The sequence below is a fragment of the Alexandromys fortis genome, unplaced genomic scaffold (assembly GCF_014885135.2).
Source record: "Alexandromys fortis isolate MF-2015 unplaced genomic scaffold, M_Fortis_MF-2015_v1.1 scaffold_111, whole genome shotgun sequence".
Lineage (NCBI taxonomy): Eukaryota > Metazoa > Chordata > Mammalia > Rodentia > Cricetidae > Alexandromys > Alexandromys fortis.
Window position 1 is genome coordinate 222,469 of NW_026067996.1, and position 24,056 is coordinate 246,524.

The window sequence follows — 24,056 nt, forward strand, 5'->3', positions numbered from 1 at the left end:
CATAGCCAGAGAGCTATGTGGCTGTGCCATGTGCATGTGGCTGAAATGCCCGAGTGAGTTGGTGGCTGAGTTGAGGCTTGAGTCAGTGATCTTACCCTCATTGTAATCTTTTCACTTTAAAACAAATATCTTTGGCCATGTGTATCACAGGTTTCCTTTGGCTGCCATCATGAATGAAGAAGGGACTCCTTGAAGGAAGAGGTTTGCGGTCAGCCCAGGAGTCACATTGCTGTCACTTCTCTTTCTATGAGCGAATTTAATGACATCTGTAAAATTCCATGGAAGTTTAAGTGCAAAGCACTAGTTGGGTTTGGATTTCATGGGAATGTCATTTAGCTGCAGGAGCTTTGGCCCGCCTTATGGGCCACACACACACACACACACACACACACACACACACACACACACACACCTAGAACATGCAGGCCTATAGTTGAGGTGGCTTTGGGGAACCAAAGTGGAGTATAGACTTTACATTGTCACAACATGGTTTGTCTGTTAGCCAGGTGCCTCTGCTCCAGCTATGCCTAGCCTCTCTTCTCTGTGTGTTAAGTTTGGTAAAGCTCTTTCAGGCACTGGCCTTTGAGGACTGTTAAATGGTTGCTCTCTACAGGCTGTGTCTGTAAATGATCTTGGGTGGGCTCTGGTCATCTCTGTTCTGAGCCTGAGCTCTTTCATTCTCCTGACCACGACTAAAGGCATCATTGCAGACAGCCACTTGAGCACAGTGGCGCTAGTCATTGAGAGGCAAACATCTAGAGTGACCGTAGCAGTAAGGGACTACCCCCTACCAAAGAGAAGGGACCAAGAAAAATGGTGTCACCAGAGTCTAGAAGAGGAACAGTACAAAGAGACAGACAAGGGAGATATTTCCTGACACACAACAGCAGCCTGTCTGGTTCCCTCCCACCTGAGCCTCATCTCTCTGATCTCAGGATCAGGTTCCAGGTGCTACCAGGGGAGCCCGGGTAGTAATCTCTAAGGCTGAAAGTCTTCTGTCCTTGTCACCATTGTTGTCTCCATACTGCTGGGGTGGTGGGAGCAGGGTATACTGTAAAGGGACTCATTATGTAGCCCAGGCTGGTCCCAAACTATCCTATCTTAAATGCTGGGTCTAGTGGTATGAAGCACCGTCACCTACCACTGCATTTTGATGATAGGTTTAAGAGCCATCCATTGGGAGCTCTGGGGGAAGTATCACATGATGAAGATGTAGATAATATTTGCTAAATGAGTAATAAAACATACACAGATCACTAGCCATGGAACACATTTCAAATAGTTATATTTAGTGTATGTATAAAATACCCTTCATATTAAAACCTGACAGAGTTGTCGTATCTAAGGTTTTCTGTGCACCTGACCTGGTTCTGAGTCATTGTATTGTGTCTATTAGCCAACCCTAGTCCTCTCTAAAACTCTGAAAGGTATATGTCCTGTTATCTCCATTTCTGGATGAGGATCTTGGAGCATGAAGCAGTAATAGCTAATGAGGATCAATACCAGGACTAGAATCTAAGGCAGACTGGTCCCAGGATTACCCAAACCCATTGGCCATGTGCTATGTCTGCCCTCCCTCGGTTGAAGTGGACTGTAAGGAGTGGGTAAGGCTTGCCTAGAGCTTCAAGGGGCTCCTGGTTAGTTAGGCAGCCTGCCAGCATTGTTGGCCATGTCAAAGAACGGAAAACCATGGTGTCTCTACAATCAATCAGTAACTGTCACAGTCTTTCAGGCCTTAATTAACTGAGAGCCCAAGATGTCCCCCTAAGAATAGTGGCCATCGCCAGTTTGTTTGTTTGTTTGTTTGTTTGAAACAGGGTTTCTCTGTAGCTTTTGTAGTCTGTCCTGGAACTAGCTCTTGTAGACCAGGCTGGCCTTGAACTCACAGAGCTCTACCTGCCTCTGACTCCCTAGTGCTGGGAAGCCATCACCATTTTTATTAGAGAGCAGCCAAAGACAATTCCCTGAGAATCTAGGAAAGACATCAAAACAACTTCGTGGCAGTATTTGACTCTCTGATGGGAGGTTTACAGAGGTTGGTGAAGAGGAACATAGTGATAGCTTATCATGATGATATCATTGATCTTGGAAAGGCCTCAGCACAAATTATGAATACTCTAAAGAGACCTGTGGGAAAGAGTGGCACTATGATGGGTCACTCAGCTCATTGCTTTTCTGTTGAACAGGAAAGAAGATAGTGGAGAAAAGTAGATGGTAATGACAAAACAAAAATAAGCCATTCCAGGGCCACAAGTGACAAGGACAGGCAGGGTAAGGTCTGCCAAATTTTTGGCAGAAAACTTTCAAGTCATATTATTGGCTTATTTTGCTCATTTTCTTTTTTAAAAAAACTCAAATTCTAACAACCAAATAGTTAATAATTCACCTGTCAGTTTTAAGTTCACTGGGAAGGATAAATAGGAAGTCATATAGGTTGGCAAAGGAAAGGATAAACCACTGTGAGCACCTGGCTTAACAAGGTGGGTGTCCAGCATGACTGGGATTGAATATTCTGGAAACATGAATTCCTTACACTCTTATCCTTGCAACAGCTACACTGAAAAACAGCCAGGCAAACCTTAGGACATGCAGTGTAGAATACACACACACACACACACACACACACACACACACACACACATGGCACACACTAGCTATGTCCTTATTTTTATGCTAGAGAAGCATGCTGGGTTAATACGAAATTTAAAAGCATAAAAGTTCATGTGTGTATAGTTCTAGAGCTGAGTAAGATAGTATAGATGTTCAAGAAGCAGTGACTGGAAGCTTCTTGCTTTGACAGACTCAATCCCAACCCTGATCTGCTATGAACAGAGGGAGCACTTAGGTAGGAAAACTGCATAAACCCGGGATTTTGGCAGAGACTCTGGCAGATGAGTTGAAACTGTAGTGGAACCACTCTTCCTGCAATGAGGAGAGCTTAGTCTCTGCTTACAACATGGGCTCTCCTCACCTGGTCCATCAACCTAGTCAATATTTGCACTCTAAGAAATTGTTCCTTGAAAAAAAAAATTTCCGCCTCCTCCCCGCCTCCCTTTCCCTCCCCCTCCTCCCTTTCGTCTCCCCCTCCTCCCACTCCTCTCCCCCTCCCTCTCCAGTCTGAAGGGCAGTCAGGGTTCCCTGCCCTGTGGAAAGTTCAAAGTCCTCCCCGCTCCATCCTGGTCTAGGAAGGTGAACATCCAAACTGGCTAGGCTCCCACAAAGCCAGAACATGAAATAGGATCAAAACCCAGTGCCATTGACCTTGGCTTCTCAGCAGCCCTCATTGTCCGCCATATTCAGAGAGTCCGGTTTTATCCCATGCTGTTTCAGTCGCAGTCCAGCTGGCCTTGGTGAGCTCAAAAAATTATATTAAAAAGAACAAGTAGGATAACTTTTTACACTTTCTTTAGCTATCGCCAGGTAATAGAAAATTTTTACTTTAAGCCTTTTTACTATTAACATGATGTTTTTATTAAATTCTGAAATGTATAAAATATTTTCTATTAATATTTTATCAATTTCTTCATTTCCTTTGGCTAATGTCCCAGTCAATCCTGTATAAGACCAAATGGGAGTGATTAAAAAAAAGAATATTACCACCCTAAAAAAAAAAAAGAAAAAGAAATTGTTCCTTAGCGCCCTCACCTCGCCCAAGAAAGCAGGCTGTGAGAAAAGCAAAGGGAAGTCCCAGGTATCATACCAGCCACAAACATGAGTACAACACACTCAGGACACCACAAGGTGCTGGTGACCTTCAGGAGTGAGGTAAGCAGGTCCGTAGGAGTTGTGTGCCTTGACGAGGGCTATGGATTTTTTTAGTTTGGTTTGGTTTGGTTTGGTTTTTCAAGCTATGGTTTCTCTGTGTAACAACTCTAGCTGTGCTGGAACTCACTTTGTTTACCAGGCTGGCCTCAAACTTACAGAGATCTGCCTGCCTCTGTCTCCCAATTGCTAAGATTAAAGGCTTGCCACCACTGCCCAACCTCCATGTTTAAAAAAGAAAAAGAAACAAGTCTTGCTGCAACTAGAAGGCCTGCTGGGTGGCAAAACCAGCTTCCATGGCACACCTTTGTGTCAGAGTGCAAAAGCTTTTGAGTTTTCTACCTTCCAGGAGCTGTGGGAGTTTAGGGACATGGCCTTCAGAGAAGGAGCACCTAGATTCAGGTTCTGTCAGGCAAAATAATTATTATAGGTTTGGTAAGTTTTCCATTAAAATCTGGTGGGTTTGTCTGTTTACCTCTTGCCTCATGAAAATTCCTTTGGAACAATGTTCAAGTCAGTGAAACTGTATGGATGATGGGAACCATGAAGCTTCTTCCTCAAAAATCCTCAGTCAGGGCCAGAGACCAGCCAGGGAAGCATTGTTAGATGTGCTGTTTTTATCTGCTTGGTTTTAGGAACATCTCAGACTGCTCATGGGAAAATGAAAGACGGCATGGCCAACCATCCTCATGTCCACTCAGGTCAGCACAGCTGTTTCTGTGGAAACCTCATGGTACCCAATGGAAATCTGCCAGCACCAGCCCCTGCAGCTGGTCTACAATGTGTCCAGATCCCTGTTCTGCAGGTAGGAACCACCCACGTGAATGCTGAGGTCTGCAGGGGAAGGATGGTGGAGGGGTGGCCGCTGTCCTTTCAGTAAACTGCTCCAGGTCCTGTGTCCTGTCCCAGCCATCTTAATAATCCCAGCCTCTCTCTTCTTCCCAGCCTGTCTCACTGCATCTGTGCAAGCCCTTGCCTTTGTTAGGACTGACGTATCAGGTTTGTGGCACTGTATTACCCTGTGTCTAGTCCCCTCAACCTGGTCCATCTACCCCACATCTCTTGGAGGTGTAATTGCTTGTGCCTCTGTCTTGCCAAGGTCTGCTTGGGACCATTTTATGCAGACTGGAGGCATCTGAGAATGCCCAAGCTGGCCATATATAAGCCTCACAGCTGCTTGTATTCATGTTGCCCCACCTCTACCCAGACTCTCCTATAAACTCTTTAGACTGCTCTGGCCATGCTTCTGGACACCACTGCCTGCAGAGCAGCTGGTACAGGCTTTCATGTGAAAGTGGTAGGGCCTTTTTGATTTTTCTGCTTTCTCGTTGGTCACTGAAGATAGGGCTCAGTCACCTCTTTGGGGGCTCAACAGACCTTTATTTGACAGCCATCTATGGGAGCTCACTGCCAAGTCACGCAGCAGCCCCATACATACCTGCACTACCAGGATGACCTCTGAGGAGGTAGAATGGGGAAGGAAGAGGTTTGGAAGCTGAGAGATCTGGCTATATTCTAACTCAATCGCACACACCTTCATGGAGCACACCACTTAGAGTTGTAGATGAAACTCCAGTAGTCCAGTGCAAATCTAGTTGTCAGAGACTGAGGGTGGAGCTGTTCCTGTTACTTTGGAGAGCTTAGAGACAGGCAAGGTCCATCTGGGAGAGAACCATGAAGGAAAGAGGTGGGACCAGGGGTAGGAGGCTGTAAAGAGCCTACAGGGGGATGGGTGGCAAAGAGTGGCCTGGGGAAAGAGGCAATGAAAGGGTTCTAGACCAAAAAAGAAGCATGTGAGGGTTTAGTGGGCAGAGACTTGGACTTGTGTAGAGAAATGAGCTGAAAATCATGCTCCTCCCTCCTAGTATGACCCAATGGTAGAACAGCTTGGAACTGTGGGAGAGATCAAGGACTCCTAGAGATAGGGACAGCGAAAAGAGTGGGAGGCTTGTCCCAAAGTAGTATAGCAGCAGTGTGCAGGTCAGTTTGCAGAAGGCGCTCCCAGGGCTCGGGGTATAGGGTGAAGAGGTTGTAAGAAAAGTGCCACCACAGGCAGAAAACGAGCCCTCTGGAAAGTGTGTGTGCCTGGGTATAACTCTTTCACCTGTCTTTTGACAGCTAATTGGCCCTCAGCTTCAGTTTTGTTGTCAGAGATGGAAATGGCACTTAGAAGGTCCTTGGGGAAGTGGGAGGATGGAGTGCTTAAGAACAGAGTGCTCAGTTTTGGGGTGGTAGGAAGCTGTAATTAAATGATGGAGAAAGGTCAATGGCTAATAAAGAAACTGCCTTGGCCCATTTGATAGGCCAGCCTTTAGGTGGATGGAGTAGACAAAATAAAATGCTGGAAAAAAAGGAAAGTAAGGTCAGAGACGCCATGCCGCTCCCCAGGGCAGACGCGATGAAACAAGCTGCCAGGTCAGACATGCTAAATCTTTCCCGGTAAGACTGGTGCTACAAAGATTATTAGAGATGGGTTGATCGGGATATGAGAATTAGCCAGTAAGGGCTAGAGCTAATGGGCCAAGCAGTGTTTAAAAGAATACAGTTTGTGTGTTGTTATTTCGGGGCATAAGCTAGCCAGGCGGCCAGGAGCCGGGTGGCAGGAATGCAGCCCACAGCACAACAATTAAATGTGCATATGAGAAGGCAAAACCACTCTTTCTTGACTTGCTTCTGGAGACCTGGCAGCCTCATCTTGGGGCGTCTGCTTTCAGGCCTCTGTTTGGCCCATAGGTAAGATGGGAACAGAGAGAAGGCCTTCCCGTGGGCTTGAGAAAGTACCAGGGCGTCCACACAGAATTTATTTAATACACTATAGGAGGAGCGGTACTGTTGGGGCAGGGGACAGTTTTTAAGTGTTGAAATAAATAATAAACATAGGGAGTCAGGCAGCAGACGATTCCAGACTAAACTGAACTTTGGACTGGATTCAAAGTGAGAGCAATGGAGGGACCAGTGCTTCTGCTTGCTGATTACCAGTGTGTGATAGTTCTTGATGTTGCCTCCCCAGGATGACCCCTCAGGTGAAGGAGGCTTGCCACTGGCCCTCAGCCCGCAGCGCTCTGCCTTCCACCCCTACTTCACCGTGGATCTGCCTGTCTACATCCTCCAGGTCTGGGTGCCTACAGTTCTTGCTCTTATCAGTAGAATGCATCCATCCCAGGATGGACAGGTTTCCCATGTCAAGAGGCTATAGCGTGGGTTAGCAGCTGCCATAGACTTGCCCTGGAAATGCATTGGGTTCTGGTCAAGTCCAGCCACCTTGAACTTTTTTTTGAAAAGATGGGGTCACAGCTTCAAATAAGGCTTGGTTGACAATGCAGTATCTGTTTGTGGAACAGGTGAAACTGCACACTCCAGTTCTAACTTTCCCATGAGTGAGATGCACCTAAATACATTCACTAGCTGTGCTAAGTAGGTGGGTGGTTAAGCTGAGAGTGGGCAGCCACCAGTGCAACTCTAGGTCTGAATGAAAGTCACTTTTCAGGCTGCCGACCTTCCTCAGAAATGTCATTTGTACTGTTCTAAGCCCCTCAGAACACTATCCCTAAAGAAAGGAAATCTGAGCCAGACGTGATAGACATAGGTGATACCCATTAACCAGGAGACAAGGGTTGGAGAACTGCACATTTGAAGCCACTTGAGCCACAGAGCAAGAATTTGTCTCTAAAAAGCACAGAAAAGGAAGGAAGAAGATATGGGGTAGTGGGGAAGAAAACAAGAGGCAATAAAGGAGGGAAGTAGCTTGGAGCCTACAAGACCAAAGTAGGAGTGAGTGCTGGATTCTAGCAGGAAAGTGATGGGTACCACCCATGGCCATCCCTCTGCACAGGCCTCCTACTGCCTGCGGGCTATAAGCAGATATTATCTCGATTTTTTAGTTTTTGTTTTGTTTTACAGGAATGTACATGGGTGCTTGAATATATATGGACCCATCAGTAAGCCTAGAAAAAAAATCTGGGAAAGCATAATGGTTCTGAGTTCACATTTTGTTGTTGTTGTTGTTTTGAGTATTTTGGGTTTGGTTTTGTTTTGTTTTTGAGGCAGGGTCTCACTATGTAGCCCTGACTAGCTGGCCTGGAACTCACAGAGATGCTTGTCTCTGCCTTGTGCTGGGGTTAAAAGAATGTTCTTTGAAGGGACAAAGTATGGGATAAGTCTTTCCTGTGCCTTTCCCTTCTCTTCCTACCCCACCCCTCTTCACTTTTCTGCTTGGTTTTGCAGGAAGTGCTTCCATCACCCGGAGGGTCTGCTGGGCTGGAAAGTGTGCAGGCACCAGGAAGCACTATCAACCTGCAGGACCTTCAGTGACAGCAACCTGAGCAAACAAGAACATGTTCCAGGATGTGTTTCCAGACCTCAGATGATTGTGGTGTGGACCGGGAGCTCTCATGTGACTTCTGCTCAGCAGTTCAGCCTGATAATTTGAGACTTTGGGGTACATGCATGGATAGTGCTTTCATTCTGGTCCAGCAAGAGCCAGTTATGGGCTATACTCTTTGAAACTGCCTCCACAGGTTGCCCACGGTGAGACAGACACCGTGTCCATGCCATGTGTTTGCATTCCAGCCTTTCCCAGGTCCCTATGGGCCTGAGCTGGGTAGCACTTGTTATATTAAAAGATTCCTGCAGTAAGTGGGTGGAGCATGGCTCCCTGCTCAGGTACATCTCTGCACTAAGTCTGGACAGAGCCTTCTATTGTAGTGTGTTAACATTTTGCCCGAGACATCTAGAAATTTGGTTCTTTTCTGAGATCTTGTGTGACAGACTGCTTCTCACCTACTAGGATGGTCTTGGTGGGTGTATTGGTCTCACTACATTGTATGCCATGGTGAAGCCAAATTCAGGCTGAGGCAGGTTGCACAGGCAGCTAGTCTGAAAGGCAATTGGGATGGCCTGCTAATAAACCCTCTTTCTAGACTCAGACTTTAAAGTCATTTTTCTAAACTCTGTATTTGGAATTCTTGGTAAATAGTAACTTGTCTTCAGTCTCTACAGTGATGTTCTGAATGCTGTATGTTAATGTGTAGGGCTGGAATGATAGGTGTGTTTTTTGGTTGAGGTTGAAGATAAGGATATTATGTGACCTTGGCCTTCTGTGTCTTCACAGTGATTCTGTCTTCCCAGGGGAGATGGTTGCCTTGCACATATTTATTTGTTAGTGAAGACTGGATACAGGGTCACACAGAAATGCATTTTCCTTGGGCCTTTGGAGTGTGTACTTATTCAGATACTGTTTTGGTTCTGCCCCATCTGAGTTGCTTTGTTTCTTGGATTTGGGGAGGGCCCTGAGTTTGGGCATGAGTCTTCTCTGGATGGCTCTGTGGTGCCATCTACCTAGGTGCTGCTCCCTACTCAAGTAGGATTGTGAATCCTACTTGGGAAGACTTCTTTCCACAGGTCTCTCCTGCATCACAGGCCCAAGTGTAGGGACTGGACTTGCCCACCTGTCATCAGGGCCCTCCCCACTCCATGGGCAGCCTGGTACCACTGTCACCTGCCTCCAGAGCCCACCTCACAGAGAAGCTTCCTTCTCCCACAGCCCCCAGGGTGTGTCTGCCAAGTGACAGAATGGGCTGTCATGTTCTGAGCACTGGAGCTTCTTGCTGCCACGCACCCAACTCTTAGTACAAATGAATAAAAGTGTTTGTGTGTCATGTACCAAAGGTTTTGCTCTGGTTTCATTGAAGGTATGTGCATGATGTTGAGATTCTTGCCCCTTCTGCCCAGCTGGCCACCAGTTCTTTTGTCTCCAAGAGCAAACAACACCCTGCCCTCCTGGGGGACAGGTTTTGAGCTTTTCTCCAAGCAGCTACCTCTGATGAGAACCAGGATAGTGTTCTGTCCCTCGAACACATTTTGGGTGAAATAACAAAAGAGGGGTTCCAAGAGGCTTCCTTCAACAGGTCACTCAGACTCCTGAGAGACATGATTTTATTTCCTTTGAGTAAGGAGGCTGACAGGAGAGCATGAGGTGGAGTTAGTCCCTCCGGCTCGCAGTCCCTGCCTTCAGTAACTACTGACCTCTTCCTGAGCCTTCGGCCAGCTCTGCTGCTAAGTGAAGAAGAAGAGCATCTCCTCCTTGTCCTTGTCCATTATTACGTGCTCAGACACCTCCTTTGTTTTGATGACTGGTGGATGGGAGCGGTTTACCAATCTCCTGCCTCTCTGCAGGGGCAAGAAACATGGTGAGCCTGAGCTGCCTGTAGATGCCGTGCTGTCCACGCGCCCTGCCATAGGGTTCAGGAAGGGGCCAGCAAAGCCTGGTCATGCAGACCAGCCACTCAAGGGTGGCAGTGGCTAACGGGACCTGGAATGTGGGTCAGCCTAGCAGTCACCATGCCAGCTCCACAGAGCACACTTTCTGAAGGGCAAGAGTTAAAGTATTTCCTAGCTCAGGGCTTCCACAGGAGACCCTGCAATGTGACAGAACACATTAGAGGTCGGCCTGTAAAGACAGTAATCCCTCTTAAAAGGCCCAATCTCATAACCTTCAGCTCTTTCTGAGTTAAGCTGTCTGTCCTATGTCCAACAATAGCCCCTGACCGATGGTCCTAACCAATACGTAACTCCTCCATGCTCTTTGTCACATACATGTTGAACTGAATCATGTGATATGAATCTGTGTGCCAGCCTCCCAAAACTTAGCTATCTCCTTTGTTCTTGGATTTGCTTGGGGAGGTTCTCTAAAGGCTGCTTTCTGAAGGGGTTCCTCTGCCCTGTCATCCCTCGCGTGGCAGCATATGTTCTCTCTCTCTTCCCCTCTGCCCCCAAACCCTTCTCTTAATAAAGCTTCTCTCCAGGAAGGAAAAGCCTCCCCTTCCTGCTAAGGCCCTGTTAGGTTTAGACCTCCATATATTGTCCTGTTTTCTGTCTAATGCTCTCCCTGCCATCTGAGTCCTGATCATGGCCGGGATGCCCTTTCTCCTAATGAGCTGCATCTTCTGAAGGGAATTGTGTGTTCAGCTTTCTTTATGAACTAAACACTGGGATGTTTTGTACTATCTTATTATTAATGGTGTCCATCTTTCCAAGCAATAAAATGGGCAGCCATGTTTCATAGACGCCCACCAGCTCCCCTGTATCTCAGGGACCATGCTTGGCTCCAGGCCTGCTTTCAGGGCCAGACTTTCTACTGACACATCGAAAAGACACAAGGATGCCACAGTTCTTTTTCTGTGGGACAAGGGCATCAGACCCCAAAGACACAGGCCTAACAACAAGCAGTTCTTTGACCTGGGGTCTGTCTGTGGGGTGGACAGAGCAACAGGACCCGGAGACTGGGTGTTCATGGGAGTTCTGTGGCTGAGCATCTGCACCTGGCAGGGGCTGTGTGAATAGCACATCTGGGAGATTGGTCCTGGTGAGAACAGCCCTAGGACAGGGCACTAGAAGTGCCTGGCTTAGGAGACTGTTCTACTCCAGTTTGGCACTGCAAGCACCTGTCTTTCTTCAGGGAAGTAATTTGCCTTCAGGGTAGCCCGGGAGCTCAGGCTGGAGAGCCTAGGAGGTACACTCTAGAGTGGCCCTGGAGCCACCTCTCACCTTCTTTTTTATTTCAGCTTGGGCCCTGGCTCGAGCCCTCTGCAACCGCTCCTCCTGCAGCTCCTTCTGAATCCTGACCTTCTCTTCACGAAGCCTGGAGACAAGAGGTGGCTTACAGGGACCCGGGCCTAGGAGGAACCCCTTTTCCCACTCAGACTCCAGGTCAGTCCATGCCTTCCCATATGTAGAAAACACCCCCTCTGCCCTTCCTGTCATTCGTAGACAAATCAGCCAAAGCTTGCAGGCAAAGGCAGATAGGGAGTGTAAATGGAATACTTGAGAGTGACCTAAGGTTTAGACCACAACCCCCCAAAAGCACCTTTCCCTAGATCCACATCTTTGTCTTCAGTCCCTGTGCCCACAATCCTACACCTTGGCACCTAGCTAGGACATTAGTCTTAAGGTGCTGGGACCCCAGAGGAGATGGCCTCATGCTTAGGAGAGACAGACAGACTTTGCAGATAGTTGTGTCCCATGACCCCTGCCCTCTGGAACCCACAGAGGCCTGGCCTCACATCACAGAGACCTGAGCCTGTCTCTCTGGTCAAGAAACACACAAGGGTGGATGCTGACGAGAGTCCTGCACCCAAGCCAGAGCTGCAGTCATAGAGGTTTGGGTACAGTGGCTCACCTCATGCGCCGCTCCCTCTCCTTGGCCTTCTCAGCCTGCTCAATCTTAGCCTGGGGCACTCTCTCCAGATTCTCTAGCAGCTCATCCAGCTGGTGCTCCACCACAGTCAGCATCTGCACTGTGCCCAGGTTGGCCTCCTGCTGCATGCCCACACACTTCCGATACACATCCAGCACCTTGTGGTTCAGGCTCTCCAGCAGCTTGTCCTGGGGACAGTCAGCCAGCGGTGTGGCATGGCTGCAGGCCCCATTCACCCTCAATGATAGCCTGCCTACACCAGCAGTCATTGCTTGCCAGCCAGGATGGAACACCCACAGTGTGGGCTCAGAGAGTGGGGTGGAGCAATGGTACCTGCTTTTCTTAGCCAGAATAGCTCTAGTGCTCCTGTGGTCATGCTCTGACTCATCTCATATACCAGCCCTTCCTCCAGCTTCTTCAGCAAGCCCATTGAGGCCCAGTCCCTGTTCCAGGGAGCCATGCAAGGCCCAGGGTAGATGAGCTCACCCCTCTTGAGCCTGTCTCACATTGAGAAAGCAGGTAGCAGCTGCTATGTGGGTATTGAGTGGGTATTGTTGAGCAGCAGCAGACAAAAAGGCTTAGTCAGGCCTGGCCATAGCCATTGCCCAGTAGCTCTTGACCAGGCAGGAGTCAGGTCCCTGAGCTGGCATCTGCCACACAAGGCACTGGGCAGTCCTGGAAAGAGCTAACACCTGAGTGAATAAATGATATTTCTGTACTAGTGTGCTAAGCTCCTGGCCCGCCCTTGTCCCTGCTATCCAGAGTCTGGGAAGCAGTGCAGGCAGCTGAGGGAGTAGGTGAGCAGACCCCTGAGGCGCATGCCACACCAAGCACACAGAGCTTAGGGAGTGAGCAGGGCCTGAGGTGCTGGGCCTGGGCCCTGCTCTGAGACTCCTGTCCCTACCTGCTGGTCACCCTTATACTCCCCGAAGTGGAAAACGCGGGCTTTGAGCTGCAGCTCTGCTGCTGACTCCTCCTCCTTGGAGATTGATATCATCATGGTGGTGATCCACTGCTTCAGCAGGTTGACCTCCCTGTCCCTGCAGGGTCAGACAGTTTCCTCAGCACCTGGCTCCCACTAGGCATGACCTAGTAGGCAGAGCTCTGTCCTGAGGCCATAGGTGTAGAAGAGTGGAGGCTCTGTCCCCAGGAGTGCAGAAAGAGGAGTTACCCACCCTTTGCACCTGATGTTAGTGGAAAAGCCACTAATCTCTTGCCCTTAACAGCATTAGCTTGTAGAATTATGTGATGTTTACTGAATTGAAATTCCTTCCTTTTCTGTTCCTAATTTGTGAACCATGGTGTCGTTTTACACACTTGTTGGGATTCAACTTGTTTTCATCTTCTTGAGGTCTTTGTAGCCACAGTGATAAAACACCCTGTTCTGGACCCCTCTCTCCTGAGCTGTCTGTGTCTGGCTTGGCATTAAGGCCATGCTGGTCTCAATAGGAGACTAGGAGTGCTCCCTCCTCTTCTGTCTTTTGGAGATGGTTGAGGAGTGTTGTCATTTCTCCCTTAAATGTGTGAATGTATGCTCTCTCCTCTCTCTCATATCTCTCTCTCTCTCTCTCTCTCTCTCTCTCTCTCTGTGTGTGTGTGTGTGTGTGTGTGTGTGTGTGTGTGTGTGTGTGTGTGTGTGTTTTAAGACAGGTCTCTCACTGCCTGGGGCTTGCCAATGACCAACACCTGAGGTTGTACAGTTTCTTCCATGCATGTGACCTTGTAAATAAGCAGGCATGCTTCGTGGAGAGAGAGAGAGAGAGAGAGAGAGAGAGAGAGAGAGAGAGAGAGAGAGAGAGAGAGAGAGAATCAAGCACAGGTACTCCATTCCCTTAAACCCTTGAATGTTTTGTAGAATTATCTATTAACCCAGCTGGATCTAAGGCTCTTTTGCTAAATTACTATCCATTCAATTTCTTTGTTTTTCTCTTTCTCCAAAGTTGTTTTATGATTTTTTCCCCGTAAGAAAGGGTGATTGAGTTCATGGGCAGTGACTGGGAAACCACATGTAGGTGTTCCTAGGGATAACTGCTGTCTGTCACCAGTGTCCTGCTGGCAGTGTGGATGGCTGTGTTGAGGGAAAGCAGGTCCTCTGGGATTCTGAGAGGTTCCTGGCCTCTCTCCAGAGTATCTCCTTGTGCCTCCAGCCCCTGCCAGGGTTCCAGAAAGCAGTTTTGCCTAACAGCTGGTAGTTCCACTTTATTCTGGAGGCAGCCATACTGGACCAGTAAGGTGAGTTTTGAGGAACATGGCTCCCTGTCTGGACATTGAAGTCTCAACTGGGTCGAGGCCTATGCCCTAGCTGCTTCTGTTGCCTGAGCTGCCTTTGCTGGGCCCCTGGGTGGCTGGGTGCTCCCTGTACCCAGCAGACGCCTGGGACACACACTGCTTTCCTGCCTTGCCTCTCAGCTGATGTCACTCACCATGTCTTCTGCCTAGCACGTGCATTTCCTGCTAGCCAATGTGTCAGTCTTTCTGCCATTGCTGCCATCCAGCATAAGTTCCCGTGAAGAGGCCCAGCCTGACCCTTGCAGGTCTTGGGCCCACCCAGAAAATTTGCTCAGAGTTTAGGACCTTGGTGGATGAGCCTGAACAACACCCTCACCCAGTACCCCAGCCCAACCTTCCCTACTCAGTCCCCTTGGGCTCTGGAATGAGCAGAGGAGGAAACTGGGATGGGGTGACTGGTGGCCACACCCTGTAGCAGGGATTATGAGTCTGAGCATCCAGTGAGCTCCGGGTGGGAGTGAGACCAGCTCCTGCCTCCCCTGCTGCCTTGTTGACTACATCTAGGACCTTGGGTTTCTCTAGGGTCTTTCCATTGCCCTGGTCCCTTACTGTTCGAGACAGACTTTGACAGACCTGTCTTCCCAGGCTCCACTCATCCCAGGATGACTCCAGAGCCTTCCCAACAGCTGTACCTCTGCTGCTTGGTGCCCACCCAAATGCTGCAGGTCCCTAGCAAGGCAAGTCTTTCTTTCCTCACATCTTGGGGCCAGAGGTGTGGTGTGAGGACCTCTGATACATCCCCATAGCTGAAGTGTCTTGAAGGCCAGCTTCTGGTCCCTTCCAAACCATGCCTGCCTGAGGGCCCTAGGGTATGGTGGCCTTCCACATGGCAAGGCTGGCTTCCCAGGGCCTGGGTTAATGGCAGAAGGGCTGAATGGGAGGTCCACAATGCTGCCTTCTGACTGAAGGGGGCTCCAAGGTCGTGGTATCTACCCAGACCCTGTACAAGGAAGGGACAGCTGATCGTGCAATGGGGGCAGGAGTGGCAAGGGGGCAGCATGGTGACCTACATGCGGATCTGGGTGTTTTTCAGAGTGACGTTCAGATCATCCAGGGCCTCCTCCATCTCCTGTGTGTTCTGAATCAGGGACAGGTTCTGTTCCTCTAACTGTGTGAAGACATCCAAGAGCTGTTGGGGCTCAGTGAAGTACAGTGCCAGCTCCTGTGAGGGGTAGGCAGAGAGGGTGCTGTATAGGATGGGGCCTGGTGGAGCAGTGTAGAGTACTTGATTGGGGGTGCAAGAGGGGAGAGAGCCCTGCCACAGACCTCCCCATCGCTGTCAGTGTCGTCTTGTGATGGCACAGTAGGGCTTGACCTGAGGACAGACAGTGGGATCAGAGCTCCTGGACCAGTCTAGGCCACAAGTGGCAAGGGGGGGGGGGTCAAAGGACTAAAGACATGAATGGAACCTGTTCCCTACCTCTCCCTTCCCCCATACTGCACCAGCCCCCATCGAGGTCCCACAGTCAAGAAACACTCAAAACTCAGTCATGAGTCCCCAGTTAGAAGACTACCTTCTCTTGGTCCACTAGCTTACTCTGCCCTGATCTATACTTTCTTTACCCTCACTTACATTGTACATACCTTCCTACTTACCATTTGTTTTGAGTGCCCCTCTGAGGCCACCTGGATTGGGTCTGGTTACCTGCCTCACTCATAGCCATTGGGCATACCAAGCTCTTCCCAGCTGACTGCAAGCAGCACCACACAGGGCAGGGACTGTCCTGAGACAGCTCACAGGGATGCAGAGGCTGCTTTGCCACCACACTGCATGGACGCCACGTCCACGTGCTTTCCAGCCCTTCCCAGTGATCCCCACCCACTCCAACTGGACTGTGCCCAGGAGCTACAGGTGTGTTATCTGGGGGACAGGTGCCCAGGGATGCGAGGTAGAGACGGAGATACACAGGTGCGTAGCTCAGCTCAGTCACTGACTCAAGGAGCTTCAGGAGACTGCTGTGCCCCGCTGCTTTGAATCCACCGCCAAAGGGATATGGTCCTCCCGATTGTGACCTTGTGCAGTTCACAATCCATCCAGTTGTGTTCACCTAGCTCCCCGCTTTTTGTTTTGTTTTCTTTTTTGAGACAGGGTTTTCTGTGTAGCCCTGGATGTCCTGGAACACATACTATAGACCAGGCTGGCCTCAAACTAAGAACCCACCTGACTGCCTCCTGAGTGCTGGGATTAAAGGCGGACACCACCACCACCCCGCCAGTTCCCAGCTTCTCAAACTGTGGGTCCCAATCTCATGGGGAGTTATGTAGTTAAATGTGAGGGGAAAAACTGGGCAACAGTGAAAGGTCTCCTAACATGCAACGACCATAAATAATTAAAAGTCAAACAAAGGAAGTATAATTAATCTGGGGTGTTTTGGACAGCACTCACCCATGTTGCATTGTGCATTCACTGCAGACTTGGTTCTGAGTACACACATGCACTTTTCACTGTGCATGCTGTTACACCATACACCACCAATAATGTTGCCTGGAACCACCTCGGCTCAGATCCTAGGCTCAGGCTCAAGACTACATTGCAAACTGCAAGGCTTTTACTGTGCATCCAATATTCTGGGACTCTGAAATATGGGGCCTTGCTGAGCCTTCTGGGATAGCCAACAGACAGGAAAAGCTGCCCTGCCCCGGCACGTGTCTTTCATTGAGGAACAGCCACTCCACTCTTCTTTACTGTGCTGTCATTAGGGCTACTGACTACCTCAGTCACCCCAGATACCTGGGGCAGCCTTATGGGGTGACCTTCAGCTGGTTTCCCTCTCCTCATCCTCCCCAATAGTCACATAAAATGTCTTGCCCCTCCCCTGTGACCCTGCCATGCTGGCTGTCTCCTTTAATGGCCTTTGCTTCCCCCCAGCCCCTGGAGACCACTCACAGTCTGGAGTCCAGCTCACTATACAGGCTGGGTTGGCTGATCTGGCCAACCTGCGGGAGGCTCTGACTGCTGGATGGGGCATGCCCAGACCGTGTAAGCTTTGGGGATTTCTTCAAGCTCTGAACTTCTGGGGAGAAGGGGGGGGAGGTTTGTATGTGCCCTTGGCATGAGGTGTGTGTCCCTTCTGGACTGGGGCAGTCATACCTTTCCACAGCAAGGCTGTCTTGCTTTTGCCAGACGCTACAGGAAGCAAATGAAAACCCCATCAGACCATTGCTGGACCCAGACTTTCCATGGTAATTCAGGCTCCCAGTCCAGGAGAAGAAGCAGAGAAATGCTTGGGAAGAGAGCCCTTGGTTTGACTGGAAAGCCCATGTCCCTGTGGGAAGGCTTGAACTGTGAGCTCTTTGGGTGTTCAAAGTAGGTACTCCTATGTGTGGAGCCAGTCATGAAAGAAAGTACCAGATGAGGTCCCATATATACAGGGTTCCTTCAAGCTGGGTAAAGGTTCTCTAAACCACTACCAGGATCCACCCTTGGGGGGGCACCCTTCTCCTTGCCCTACCTTTTTCCCCTAATAAGGTGGCCATGCTGCTCTCCTTGGTGAACTCCCCAGGCTCCTTGGCCTTTTTAAGAGCTTGGCGCTTCATCTTCTGCTCTTCTAACCACTCCTTGGGTGACAGCTTGTACAGGAAATCCTTGTAGATCTTGTAATGCTGCAAAGTATCTTCGAATTTGGAGATTTCACTAGGCTCAGAGAGAAATGCAGAAAGTTAGGCAGTGTCTGCCACCAAGTCCTAGCTAGAAGCAGCTGGGAAGGGACCCTGCCCTGCAGGAGTCAGAACAGCCAGGATTTCCTAAGTTGTGACCCTCTGTGACCTACAGGGTCTTATTCCATGGGAATAAAGGCTGCTGCTCTCAGCCTGGACCACAATGGTCCTGTGTCCTGATGGTGTGGCCTCAGGAGAGCCACTGAGTCTCAGCATCATCAACACCCATAAAACAGGCCACAGCTTCCCACAGAGTTTGAGTGCTTGAGAGGCCTTTGTGGTCCTAGGTAACCCTTGAGTCCAGTGAAGTGAGAGAGAAAGGTGCCCCCTGTACTCTACCTTTTGATGGCCATGATCTGGCCTGTGAGTTCCCGGATCTCAATGATCTTCTCCACCTTGATCTTGGTCTCTTTCTCAGCCCTGGGGAACCAGGAGGCCAATTTAATGGATCATTAAAGATCAATCAGGAATGGATGAAGCCATTGCCTTGGCCTCGGGCACAAGTCAGGTGGGGAGATAGGGGTGTAGCTAGGGGTAATGACCATAGGTTGAAATCAGGGCCTGGCTAGGGCTCAAGGTTCAGGTCCAGGTAAGATAGGAGTAGAACTGGTTTGGGTGTGGTTTTCACTGGCAAGGTCACAAGGACCTGAAGGCTCACAGTCTCATGGCTTGCACTGAGCTGCGGTCATTCTCCCTGAGGAACTCATCAAACAAGTTTGCATCCTTCTCCAGGAACTTCTCAGCTCTCTCCAGCCTCCTCTCCTCCCGGGTTGCCAGCATTTCTAGCCGCTGGATTTCGTTTCGCTTCATTGCCAAGGCATACTGTGAACCATTAGAGCATGAAGGTACCTGGGTGAGCCAGAGCCAAGCTACAGACCCTCAGCTGGATATAGCCATTCCCACCTGGAGGAGGAACATGTTTCGCTTCTGTTGCATATAGTCATTCAATGATTCAGGCTCCACATTCTTATCTGCAACAAGACCCAGAAGGTGAGTAGGGGAGAGAGGCTGGAGCCCAGGCTGGAATTAGGTACCTAAGACAATCCGCAGAGGAAGCTGGGGTCCTGCTGCCTACCCAGGGTGTTACAGTATGATGGGGCTGAAAAAAGGGGAGAAAAGGCTCCCTCAGCATATAGCCAACCTCCCACATCTGTGTGGTGCTTCCTTGGATTCAACCAATGGATCAGTATATGGAAGAGAATCATATTTGCACTATAGTTAAACAGAATTCCTTTGTCACTACAAACAACTGTCCACATAGAATGCATATTGAGTCCACAATGTATAGATATATGGATGACTTAGAGAATACAGGTGGGCATAAATATAACTTGAACATCACTGTGGGTTCTGATACCAAGGGGGCTCCAGGAAGTTGTCCCCTGGGATGCTGAGAGGTGACTGCTAGGCTCTACATGGTTGGTGACTATCTGCCTTGGGCCTCTCTTATGATAGGACCCTCACAACTCATGAGGTTGGCATAGAGAGAGGAGTCCAGTGGTGGCCATGACCTATCAAATGCTGCAGTGTGACCAAGATGACCAAGACCTGGAAGGCAAATTTCAGTTATGACCTCCTCACTGTAGCTGAACTGCCCATTGCCTGTGATTGGCTGGTTGTTGGGTGGGCCTAAGCCTCTACAAGAGGAGCTTGCTCTACTGGTGCAGACCATGCAGTCTCTGTGTGATCAGCGTGTCCTAGAACTGTGGCCCAGCAAGACAGAGCTCTCCAAGGTATGTGGTGTCAGACACACAGAGAGAGGGCCTTTCTTAATCATCCCATATTCCTGCTCCTGCACAAGCTGCACATGACCTTGGGTCATGGCCAGCTTCCAGGCAGTGTTGTTGCGGAAAGAGTGCAGCTGCCGGGCCTCAGCCATCAGCTCCTGGTCCTCCATCTCCTCTTCTAGCTGCAGCTCCCGGCGCAGGCTAGTGTGCTTGGCGGACACCTTGGATGCATACGTCATCTTCTGGTGCACCCTCAGTATCTTCTTTTGTTCACGTTCCTGTGGGGGTGACAGGCAGTCAATGGATCCAGGGTCTTGTCAAATGCATGTCTCCAGTGCCAGATGCATGTCTCTAATGCCAGAGGCTGAAGGGGTCCACACATAGGGAGACAAGCACACACTCACACATACACCTGTACTGAGCACTCTGTTGTTGGTGCTCTTAGAGAGGCTGTGGGCTCTTGCACACACCCTCTAGGGTTGAACAGGACAATGACCACCTGAGGATGGGACCGGGAAGAGGCAGCTATACCAAACACAGGTGCAAGTTCAGTGTGCAGCCAAATAACAAATAGCATGGCATGGCTAAGAGATGATCACCTGTCCCTTCACCCAAAGTCCCCTTTAACTGAGGCCAAGAATTGCTAAAACTGATAAAAGGTTTAGGGAACTTAAACCTGTTTCCAAATGGCTAGTAATTCCCTCTGCAGGATGTCCTGTCAGCTCACTGGAAGCTTACTGGCTGGCTCCACTGCCCTGCTCCTGTGTGCTACCCACAGGGAGCTCTCATGATCTATCTATAGACACTCCCTGTCTATAGCAGCTCTCAAGCCTAAGTGCTATCTAGCATTGTAGGCTTTGCAATGAAGTCTCCCCATTCAGAAAGATTCTCAGCATCAGTCTGTTTTCTGCTGGGACCCACCAGTTGCCACAATCCATTATCTGATAATCCTGAAGAATCTCAGCTGGGTACAAGGGTGTGGTACTCGGTGAGGAGGGGAGTAAGTGGAGGAGGGGTGCAGCAGGTGGGGGAGGGATGCAGCAGGCGAGGAAGGGTGCAACAGGTGGGGGAGGGGTGCAGCAGTTAGAGGGGATGCAACAGGAGAAGGGGTGTGGCAGGTGAAAGAGGGGTGCAGCAGGTGGGGGAGGGGTGCAGTAGGTGAAGGAGGGGTACAGTAGATGGACTGCATTGTCTGGGCTTGTCTGCTGTTCTGTTTTGGGCCTGTGGGATGCAGGACTGCCCTGGATCCAGGTCACATGACTAAAACAAGAGGCAACAAGCTGGGATGCAGGTAAGATGGGGGGGGTGTTCGGGCACTCCCTGTGGGATTCCAAGCAGGGGAGAGGACCTGTGGTAAGATGTGAGACAGGCCTTGAAGGACATGAAGAATGCTGGGTGAGAATGGCATTCCACACAGGGAAAGCAGGAGAAGTAGAGAGCAGAGGGGAGCCACCTGACTGAGGCCCAGTCAGACAAGGTGGGAGAGCCAAGCAGGGTCTGCACTTGACTTCTTAGGGAAAGCGAGTGCTCTGGACTGAGTGAGTTGAGGATGGAAAGCATTTACCTGAGACAGGAGGAACAGAGCGCAGGGAAGCTTCTCAGAAGAGGCTGACCCAGGCCCAGATACTTACTGCAATGGCTTTATTCCGCTCCTGCTCTCTGAACAAGAAGAAATCCACATCCCCTGACATATGGAAAGGGTTACTTGAGGGGTCAGCTATAGTCACATGCCCTGGAGAAGGAAAAAATAGCTCATGTCTCAGGGTCCTCGTGACTTTCTACTCCTCATGGAATACAGCACCACTGAGTGTTCTTCAATCCAGCCACACCAGTATCTTCTCCTGGGTCCTTAAGCCCCGTAAACTTGCCTCTGTGGTTTATCTTAGGGGAGCTGGTCTCCTGCCTGGCATGTGTCTCACCCACCTGCCTCTGGCCTGGTGTGAAAATCCCAGCAAGGCTCCATTCCCAGAGAAAGGAAGCCAGAGCCTCTGGCCAAAAGTGATGGAACTGAACAGGTTTCCTATGGGTAGGGCAAGTGGGGTACAGGCCAGGCCAACTCCTGGAGGCCCCAGAGAGATGGGCAGAAATCCATCCAGGGAACCAGAAGCAGGCCCCAAGCTGGGACTCATGCTGGTCATGTCTTTCTCCTCTACGCTGATTCAGACCCTAGTGTGAGTTCCAGGGGTCCCCGGGTCCCCATCAGTGTGAAAGTCCAGGACAGCTGTGGAAGGCGAGAGGAGTACTGGTGTAGTACAGACTGTTAAGGAGCTCTGGGAGAGAGCAAGGGTGTGTCTGCTTTCAAAGACCTCTGCAGCCACACTTAGGGCCACACGGAGTTTTGGTCAATGGAATGTGAGCCAGAGCTGTTCAACGGGACCACTGGGATGGCCCGATCCATCTGAGGCTGAGTAATGAGAGCGTCGTGTTTGTAGTGAATCAATTAATGATGTGGGAAGACTCAGCCTGTCATGGGCAGTACCATTCCTTGGGTTTGGGACCTGGACTGAACAAGAGTGGAGAAGATGCACTCCAGGCTTGTAAGCCTGCATTGACTCCCGGCTGCTCTTGGCTGGCAGTTTTCAGTTCCCGCTGCCTTGGCTCCCCTACTATGAGGGACTGTGACCTGGAGCTGGGAGCTAAGAAAAGCCCTTTCTCCCTAGTTGCTTTTGAGGGAAGGGGCGCATTTTGTCAGCAATAGAAAACAAGGGCTGGGAGTTTTCTCTTTTTGGGTTCCTTTCTTCCTGCCTTGAGTCAGACACGGTTGTGCATATCAGCCCTCCCATGACCATGAGACAATCTTGTATTTGAAAATTCTGGTGAGACAGAAAGACTTAGGGCCTGGTCACCCGGATGCCTTCTCGGGTTTTGAACCTCAGATCTGACTCATTTCCCACTGATTACTCCACTGCCAACCCTCACGTTTCTGTTGAGTTTTGCCTAACAGGAAGATTAACACCCCCCTCTGCTCTGCACCTTGGAAACCAACCTGACGCACCCTAGGAAAGGGCCATGCACCCCACTCCACCCTGCACCCTGGAGGCCAACCTGTCACACCCTAGAAAAGGGATCAGGCTTTGCCTCACCTACCCTGCTGGGGAAACTACCTTTGCTTTTCTTTCGAGGTTTCTTTTTATCTTCAATGAAGGAAGAGGAGCTGTTGTTCATGAACTCCAGGGTGCTTTCTGGCGAGACACAAAAGCAACGTGAGAGCCACAGCAATGGTGCCCTGGCCCTGAGAGCTGTGAACACACAGCGAGGGTAGTGGTACTGGATTCCAGATGCTCAGGGCGCCAGCTTAGCCACCTTTCTGAGCCTCCAGGTCTACAAGTGAGATGCAGATGCTGGCTTTGCTGAGAAGTAAGACTGTATGAAGCCATGAGCATCCCTTCCCTGAAAACCGGCAGGAGGCAGCTGCTTCATGTCTTCCCTTCCCTCAACCCCCTTGATAGCTCCCTGTAAGCAACGTGCCACTGACTCCTCCCATGGCGGAATGGAAATGTCAATATCACATTCCTTGGGAAGCCCCACCCCCTCCCACCTGGAAAGGGTTTGCTAACCTGGCCTTGTTACAAGAAACCTAAGGTGAAGGGCCAAGTTCCCTGAGGCTGGTTCATATCTTTCTTCAGGTGATTCAGGCATTGGGGTCCAGCTGCTTTACTGACCTTGTCACCTGACACCCACAGCAAAGGGCCTTGCAGGCCCCTCCCAAGACAACTAGAATTCCAGTGTCCTGGAGCCCCAAACCCTGCCAGGGGAACCAGAAGAGAGTAGAACTGAGCTGTGAGGGTAAGTCAGGAATGACTGTGATCCCCAGTGCCCTGGGATGGAGGAAGTCAGGCCTGAATGGTCCCAGGTAGAAGGGTAAGGATAAGCAGAGCCCTGGAGGCCCAGCAATGTGTCTGAGCACAGGAACACTCAATCTGAAGCCTGGGATACTACAGGACTGAGTACAGTTTCACCGTAGCAAAGGATGGGGCAGATGAGGGGTGAGCTATCCTGTGTTCCCCAGAGCTCCCTCCTGACTACTTCCTAGAGTCTATGGGAAGTTTTCCTGTAGTAACATTTGATTATCCCGTCATAAAAATTAGAAGATACTAAAAGCTAAACGCTAAACACAAACACAACAAAGCAAACCAAAGTCAAAACTGTACTTCAAATCTTCATTCTTTTTTTTTATTGAGAAAAGGAAAAAAAAGTTTCCGCCTCCTCCCAGCCTCCCATTTCCCTCCCCCTCCTCCCACCCTTCTTCCCCTCCCCCCACTCCTCTCCCCTTCCCTCTCCAGTCCAAAGAGCAGTCAGGCTTCCCTGCCCTGTGGAAAGTCCAAGGTCCTCCCCCCTCCATCCATGTCTAGGAAGGTGAACATCCAAACTGGCTAGGCTCCCACCAAGCCGGAACACGAAGTAGGATCAAAACCCCGTGCCATTGT

At 50.0% G+C, this 24,056-nt stretch overlaps 2 protein-coding genes across 6 annotated transcripts in view; one reads left to right on the forward strand and one right to left on the reverse strand.

Annotated features, from left to right (window-relative positions):
• Positions 1–9,428, forward strand: part of Zxdc (ZXD family zinc finger C) — a 33,349-nt gene extending 23,921 nt beyond the window's left edge. The window contains exons 8-10 of one of the 4 annotated variants that reach the window (XM_050160263.1): positions 4,398–4,567; positions 6,773–6,874; positions 7,987–9,428. In XM_050160263.1, coding sequence (XP_050016220.1) covers positions 4,398–4,567; positions 6,773–6,874; positions 7,987–8,073 — 359 coding nt within the window. In that variant the 3' untranslated portion in view covers positions 8,074–9,428. The other 3 variants (XM_050160264.1, XM_050160265.1, XM_050160266.1) reach the window with 3 other exon arrangements.
• A 278-nt stretch (positions 9,429–9,706) lies between these two features.
• The window catches only part of Cfap100 (cilia and flagella associated protein 100), a 23,790-nt gene continuing 9,440 nt past the window's right edge, over positions 9,707–24,056 (reverse strand). The window contains exons 3-17 of one of the 2 annotated variants that reach the window (XM_050160326.1): positions 22,734–22,811; positions 21,261–21,361; positions 19,715–19,907; positions 18,806–18,873; positions 18,561–18,724; positions 18,242–18,322; positions 17,698–17,879; positions 17,337–17,372; positions 17,133–17,256; positions 15,512–15,560; positions 15,256–15,407; positions 12,861–12,996; positions 11,939–12,144; positions 11,308–11,401; positions 9,707–9,930 (exon numbers count right to left, since the gene is read on the reverse strand). In XM_050160326.1, coding sequence (XP_050016283.1) covers positions 9,817–9,930; positions 11,308–11,401; positions 11,939–12,144; positions 12,861–12,996; positions 15,256–15,407; positions 15,512–15,560; positions 17,133–17,256; positions 17,337–17,372; positions 17,698–17,879; positions 18,242–18,322; positions 18,561–18,724; positions 18,806–18,873; positions 19,715–19,907; positions 21,261–21,361; positions 22,734–22,811 — 1,778 coding nt within the window. In that variant the 3' untranslated portion in view covers positions 9,707–9,816. Of the gene's footprint in view, positions 9,931–11,307; positions 11,402–11,938; positions 12,145–12,860; positions 12,997–15,255; positions 15,408–15,511; positions 15,561–17,132; positions 17,260–17,336; positions 17,373–17,697; positions 17,880–18,241; positions 18,323–18,560; positions 18,725–18,805; positions 18,874–19,714; positions 19,908–21,260; positions 21,362–22,733; positions 22,812–24,056 lie in introns of both variants that reach the window. The other variant, XM_050160325.1, reaches the window with a different exon arrangement.